This window comes from Phoca vitulina, unplaced genomic scaffold (genome assembly GCF_004348235.1).
Source record: "Phoca vitulina isolate PV1807 unplaced genomic scaffold, GSC_HSeal_1.0 scaffold85, whole genome shotgun sequence".
NCBI classification, from domain to species: Eukaryota; Metazoa; Chordata; class Mammalia; order Carnivora; family Phocidae; genus Phoca; species Phoca vitulina.
In genome coordinates this window covers 407,511-414,517 of record NW_022589788.1, presented here as the reverse complement: position 1 = coordinate 414,517, position 7,007 = coordinate 407,511, and the positions used below count along the sequence as shown (strand labels likewise).

General features: G+C 67.0%; 1 protein-coding gene across 3 annotated transcripts in view; it reads right to left on the bottom strand.

Annotated features, from left to right (window-relative positions):
- Positions 1 to 130: 130 nt before the first annotated feature.
- FGFRL1 (fibroblast growth factor receptor like 1) overlaps positions 131 to 7,007 on the bottom strand; it is a 13,820-nt gene continuing 6,943 nt past the window's right edge. For 2 of the 3 annotated variants that reach the window (XM_032395538.1, XM_032395537.1), the window contains exons 3-7: positions 3,384 to 3,656; positions 2,263 to 2,343; positions 1,899 to 2,183; positions 1,469 to 1,822; positions 131 to 1,347 (exon numbers count right to left, since the gene is read on the bottom strand). In XM_032395538.1, the coding sequence (XP_032251429.1) occupies positions 893 to 1,347; positions 1,469 to 1,822; positions 1,899 to 2,183; positions 2,263 to 2,343; positions 3,384 to 3,656 (1,448 nt within the window). In that variant the 3' untranslated portion in view covers positions 131 to 892. Of the gene's footprint in view, positions 1,348 to 1,468; positions 1,823 to 1,898; positions 2,184 to 2,262; positions 2,344 to 3,383; positions 3,657 to 4,524; positions 4,602 to 7,007 lie in introns of those variants that run through there. The other variant, XM_032395540.1, reaches the window with a different exon arrangement.

The following is a 7,007-nucleotide window of genomic DNA, read 5'->3' as shown; positions in this document are numbered from 1 at the left end:
CACACACCTGCACACACCTGTACGCACACTCAGGCCCGCACACACCTGCACACACCTGTACGCACACTCAGGCCCGCACACGTGCACATGCACAGAAGCCAAAGGCAGAAGCACCAGCTTAATGGAAGAAGATGCACATTTTCTTGTTTAACAAAATAAATTAAATATACGAAGCTTCAGCTCAAACTCTATATAAAATTACAGAGGTCTGGGGCTGCCCCAGGCAGTGGGGCGATGGGTGCCCCAAGGTGGCCATCCAGTTGGCCAGCAGGCCCGAGGACAGGCCTGGTCTGCTGTGCCACCCTCCTTCCAGCATTATTAATATTATTATTTTCATTTCTTAAATATAAATATCAAGGGCCCTTCTCTCTGGCAGTGGGAGGCTGGACGGGCAGGGTCACCCCCAGCCGGCACCCGCCTCTCAGGACAGGGGCCTGGACTGCTCCGCCTGCCCTCCCGGCCCAAGGGACTGGGGGACTCCTGGACGCCCAGACTGGGGTGGCAAACAGAGCCAGCCGCCCGCGGAGGCCTGGGCAGGGACACGGAGGCCAGCACGGGACAGGGGTCGGGGGGTTTTGGTTTGCAAAGCCAGGGTGCCCCTCAGACCTCCTGCCAGGCGCGGGGAGGGGCGGCTTGACCGTGGCCCCTGTGAATCCTCCTCACAGGAGCCAAGTGAGTCCTTCATCAACTAGCCCGCTGCTACATGCACACTGCAAAGTTACAAGCGCAGACCTTCCCCAGGGCGTCTGAGTCTGAGGGTGTGTGTGTGTGTGTGTCCAGAGGTATGTCATACACGTGTGTGCGTCATCCGGGGCGCCCGGGGTGCTGTCTCCGCCGCCCTCTGCCCCCGGCCCCCCACGTGCCCCCCCGGCGCCCCGCGCGGCCGCACGGTCTAGCACTGGTAGTGGATGTGCTGGTGTTGGTGGATCTTGCCCTCCACGTGAGAGTGTGTGTGTGAGTGCGTGTGTGTGTGCGTGTGCGTGTGCACGTCTGTGTAGAGTTTGGGGTAAAGTCTGGGCCCAGCAGATGGGCCCGGGCCCAGCAGGTGCTGGGGAGCTGCCGGAGGCCCAAGCTCCTCACACAGCCCCAGGCCAGGGGCGGTGCCGAGGCCGGCGGGCACGGGAAGGTCCTTGTCCCCGCCACGGTCGCGGGCGGCCACGGGCGGGCGGTGCGCGGGCATGGGGGGGGCGGGCCCAGGCGCACACGGCTTCTTCTTGGCCTGGCACAGCCACAGGAGCACGGTGCCCAGGATGAAGACGGCGCCGGCCGGGATGCCGATGACCACGGGCCACGGCAAGCTAGTGGTCGAGGACGAGGGGGCCACGGGTGGCCCTGGTGGCTTGGGGTCTGCAAGAGAGGCCCAGGAAGGGGGTGGGGAGAGGAACGTCGCCACGGGTCCCAGGAAAGGCTGCGAGAGGCCGGCATGTGGCCTCGTGGGGCCCGGGCTGGGGGCGGGGGGCGCACACACCTGGCCGCACGGTGAGGAACGCGCTGCGGAAGCTGTAGCCCATGGTGTTGGCCCCCAGGCAGATGTACATGCCGGCGTCGTCCTGCCGCGCGCGGGTGATGAGCAGCTTGTTGAGGTAGGAGCCGTCGGGCCTCGACCACACGTCGCCCGTGGGCAGCACCACGAACTTCTGGCCGCCCACGTCGATGGTGGAGTTGTAGCGGCCCTCGGCGCCGTACTCCACGCGCTTCAGCCACTGGATCACTGGCTTCACGTCACTGCGCACTTTGCACTGGAAGGACGTGGTGCCCCCAAAGTCCACGGTCGTGTTCACGGGGTGCGTGCCCGTGAGGACGGGCTTGGAACGTGTCCGCTCTGCACGGGGACACGGACGTTAGCGCCACCCCTGGGCGCCGCCAGCCCCCCGCGGCCCCACAGCCCTGGCACTCACGGATCACGTCCACCTTGTAGGTTGCGTTGATGGCGCCTGCGCGGTTGGACACGCGACACGTGTACTTGCCACTGTCCTCGGGACGCAGGTTCTTCAGGCTCAGGGTCCACTTCTTCTTCCTGTGCTCCCCGGCCTCCAAGCCTGTCAAGGCCTGGTCGTCCTTCATCCACATGATGTCGGGCCGCGGGTGCCCACTGGCCACACACTTGAGCCGCACGGAGCTGCCCACTGGCCGGGCGATCACCCGGCGCCTCATCTTGGAGGGCTGTGTGAAACGGGGCCGCGCTGCAAGGCGGCCAGCACAGAGGTCAGCACGGCACTGGGGGGGGCAGCCCCCACCCGCACCCAAGGAGGAGGGTCTCACCCCACTGCTTGCTGGCTGCGTCCTCCTGGCCCCCAGAGGAGCCGTCCTGCCCCAGACGCTCCCTTCCCACACCAGGGTCATCTGCAGAGAGGAGGGCACGTGAGAGGGGCCCCAGCAGTCCCCACCCTGACCCCAGGCTGGTTCCCAGGCCCCAGCCTTGGGCCCAGCTGGGAAAGCTCTAGAAACACAAATGGGAGCCCCTAGAGGCACGCCCACATCTCAGAATCCCAGAGACAGCCGGGCAAGAGCTGCCTGCCCAGCCTACTCCCTGGGTGCAGGTGACCCCAACAGAGCTGCCCCCCCCGGCTCCGGGGGGTCTGCAGGGCCAGTGGGAGGAGGGGGCCAGGCCTGCCCAGCAGCTGCAGTAACCCTAGCCCACATCAAGGAGCCGAGGCCTTGGTGAGCTGACATGGCTCGCATACCGCCTCGTCATCCTCCCCTTTCAAAGGACAGTGGGGGGGACACCAGCAGTGTTCCCATCCCACAATCCAGAGCAGGGGGCCCAGCGGGGGTGGGGCAGGCTGAGGAATGCCCCTCCTGGGACAGCCGCCTCCACCCAGCCGGGGACCCAGGGAGGGGGTGGCAGAGGTCAAGCACTCCTGCTTTGCGAGATGGGCCACCATGACTGCCAGGGAGCCCCACCCCCAGGGACCCACCCCGGGAGCCCGTGGGGGGGGCCAGGCGTGCAGAGGGTGTGTCTCTGGGGACCCCGCCAGTCCCCAAGCCGGAGCCCCAGAGGCAGAAGAGAACAGAAGGCCCTTGGCGGCCCCTCTGAACTCTGAAATCTGAGCCTCAAAGTTAGAGCCGACACCAAGGCCACCAGCTTGCCCGGCCGGCCCTCTAGTGGGACCACCACCCTGGGGCTCCCCGTGCCCACTCCTGCTGCCCCCTAGCCAGCCTTGGTCTCCCCGTCAGCAGAGCTTGGGGACCCCAAGGCACAGGCCCGAGGAGGGGGGGTGCTCAGGCCAGGGTGGTGACCACAGAGGTCAGGCCCTGTCCTGGGCTCAGAGGAGGCCGGCAGGTGGGGGTCCTCCTGGCAGCAGTGGGGAGGGAAGGTCCGCTCCCCAGGCTGCATGGACTTGGGGCCCACACGGCACGGCCCCGGCGTGGCCGCCACTGACCCATCACGATGAGGGTGTAGTTCACGCTGAGGCTGCCAAAGCCGTTGGTCGCCTTGCACACGTAGGCACCAGCGTCTTCCCGCTCCACCTCCTTCACCTTCAGGCCCTGGGGCAGCACGCGGAAGCGGCTCCAGCCACCATGGATTGTGCGGCCATCCTTGGTCCACATGGTCAGTGGTGGCGGGTCGCCCTCCACAGGGCACTGCAGCCGCACGGTGCGGCCCAGCCGGGCCACCTGCCTGGGAACCACCTTGTCCGCCATCCTCGGGGGACCTGCGGGCAGGTCGGAGGGCTCAGTCAGGGAGGAGAGGGGGCGGCAGGTGGTCGGGAGCGCAGGCAGGTGTGCGTGCTGGGAGCCAGGGGAGGGCGCTGTCCCCGTCGGGTCCCCACCTGGGACTCCATGCACATACACCTGCCCAGCCCAGGCAGTGGGGTCTGGAGCACAGGGCCCTGCTCCCAGACTGCGGTGGTCAGCATTCACCCGGAACCCGCTGCCCGCCGGGCCCGTGTGCACCCAAGTCCCCGTACGTGCTGTCACAGAGGAGCCGGGGTACAGAGGGGCTGGGGTGGCTCAGCCAGGGTGCACGTCCGCAGGAGAGCCAGGACGGCCCCCCACGGCCTCCCGTGGGCAAGGCGCACGGGAGGGAGTCCATGCAGCACGAACAGACGTGTCTGGGGGCCCATGTCTGTGGCTTTCTGCGTCTGCCACGGCACACCAGGAGGCTGGGCGGAGCGGCATGGTGGGGCCAGAGGGCGAGCAGCGAGGTTCCCGTCTGGCTGGCAGCCCCCTGCCTGCTGTCCCCCAACGGGAGAAGCCCAAGTCGCCAGCAGGAAGACACCCACTCCCAGCCATGTCAGGCCACGGCCAGCCTCAGTGCCTCTGGTGCGGGGAGAGCGGGCATGCCCAGCCGCTGGCAAGGACACTGCAGGTGTCCGAGAGAGGCGGGGCCCCTCCTGGCCCACGCCGCAGCTCCTGCACCATGGGGTGACCGCAGGGGCGCTGAGCTCTTACACTCACCCCACCCACGGTACCCTCAGACCAGGAGACGCGGCTCTGGGCACCCCGCTGCCCTTCCCAGGGGCCTGGCTGGGCCCAGCTCCCGAGACCCCGCCCTCCGGCTGTTGGCGGGGGGGCACTCACCCCACAGTGCGGCCACTCAGGCCAGGAGGGCCAGCATCCTGCGTCCTGGCCTCCCAGAGGCGCCGGGCGGCGGCTGCTGGGAGATGCTGTTGCTATGGGGCCCGAGGGCAGCACGTATCCCTAATAACCAGCTGGTATTTCTTCAGCGCGTGATCACCAGCTGCTCATTGCCGGCCTTTGCATCCAGGACCCAGAGTGCTTCTGCGGGCTCTTTGGAGGCTCGCCCCCTCCCACCCCCAGGGGACCCTTGCAGAGCACAGCCCCGCACCACTGGTCGGCAGGCGCTGAGGGGAGGTGGGGCCAGTCCCCATTTGGATGCAGGGAGCTGACAGCCCAGGGTCCAGGCAGGGAGGGGGCCCAGCTTTGCTGGGGGGACAGGGAAGTGGGGGACACAGCAACACCAGGCCCTTCCCTCTATGACCACAAGCAAAAAGCAAAAAGGGAGCTAGAGGTTGTGGGGGAGGGCCCTACCCAGCCCCCACCTGCTCACCCACCCTGCCCCACCAAGCCCACTCCCAGGAACGCTTCTCTGCACCCATATTCTGCCTCTGCTAGGGTCCACCCAACCCCTGCCATGGGGCTCCTAACACGGGCCCCAGGCCATCCCTGCACTCCCAGCCAGCCGCCTCCTCACCAGCCCCCAGTGCCCCAGGAAGGGGCTGCTGAGATCTACCGCTCCCTAATTTCTCAATTGCACATGGGGCCCCCAGACACCCCCCAGCTTGCAGGGGGACGGGTTGCAGGGCCCACAGACAAGTGGGTCTCCTGAGGCCCCCAGCGCGCAGGGTCCCGGCCTCACTCCCAGGCAGCCACCATCCGACACCTGTCTCTGCCTGCAATCCCACTGTTCAGAGGGGCCGCCCCGCAGCCTGCCCGGAGCCTCCGAGGCTGACACCTGCGTGTGCACACAGACCCAAAAACCGCCTGGCAGGTGCCGGGGGCTAGCACGGGGTCCCTCTCCCCGGGGCTTTGTCTGTCCCAACCCCACCCTGGCCAGCACAGCCCCGGCCCCGCAAGAAGCCTGAGTCAGGGGCAGACAGAGGACCCATCGGACAGTGCTTGCGGACGCGGGAGGGGCAGGAGGGGCACCCCCAGGCACACCCCTCCCTGCACCAGGCAGGCGAGTTTGAGGAGCTGGGGGGGGGCGGTGGGGGGGCATCTACTGGGCCTCAGATGCCACTGTGGAAGGGAGAGGACAGAGCCAAGTGACCGCCAGACGGACCGGAAGTGTGGCCCCGAGGGCCGGCCTGCACGCAGTATAGGGGGACAGGCGGGCGGCAGCCAGAGGCCCCAGCCGGAGCCAGCCTTATCCTAAAGCAAACAACCCCCTCCCCTCCCCCTGGGCCAGGCCTGCCCTGCCCCCTCCACCCCTGCCTCTGCAGAGACCCCAGCAGACTCACCGGAGGGAGCCCCCCCAGATTCCTGGGGATTTTGGCTGCCAGTTTGACTGCCACTGCTCTATATTTAGCTTGGGAAACACAAGCCCCCATTGTTCCACCTGGTCAGGTGTCCAACCCACCCAACCAGAGGCAAACTGAGGCAGGAGCTGAGGCAGCTGGAGGGTGTGCGGGTCAGGGGTGGGGGGCAGCCAGTTTCCCACCAGCTCTGGGGCGGCCCCTGGAGTCCTTCAGCCAGCATCCGCACTTCCCCACGAGCACCACCCCCAGGAAGCCCTCGACCCTCCACACACCGTAAGCCACAGCCTTGGGCAGTTTTGGGCATGGGCAGGATGTGGACAGCCACATGGAGGGGGCAGACATGGGGGCAAACGGAGGCCGAGGCTGGGGCTGGGTCTCACCCCTCAAGGGGGCCGAACATCAAGGTGGTGGCAGAGAGAGGATCACCATACCCCCTTTCCTCCCTCCCTCCTTCCCGTCCTCCTCCCCAACAGCTGTGAAAACATGGCCAGGAATGGGGGTGCCAGGAGGGGTCAGGGGGCAGCAACCCGGAAGGCCCCACATATCCAGCCTACACAGCCAGGCTTCCCAGCCACCATCCAGAACTCAGGTGTCACACATACATCCTATCATGCCATCTCCCAGACACATGGGCTGTCCCCCAGACACTGTCCCCCAGACACAGGCTGTCCCCCACTGTCCCCCAGACACTGTCCCCCAGAAACACAGGCTGTCCCCCAGACACACGGGCTGTCCCCCACTGTCCCCCAGAAACACAGGCTGTCCCCCACTGTCCCCCAGACACTGTCCCCCAGACACACGGGCTGTCCCACACTGTCTCCCAGAAACACAGGCTGTCCCCCAGACAGTCCCCCAGACACATGGGCTGTCCCCCACTGTCCCCCAGACACTGTCCCCCAGACACACAGGCTGTCCTCCAGACACTGTCCCCCAGACACACGGGCTGTCCCCCAGACACTTTCCCCCAGACACATGGGCTGTCCCCCACTGTCCCCCAGATGCTGTCCCTCAGAAACATAGGCTGTCCCCCAGACACTGTCCCCCAGACACACGGGCTGTCCCCCA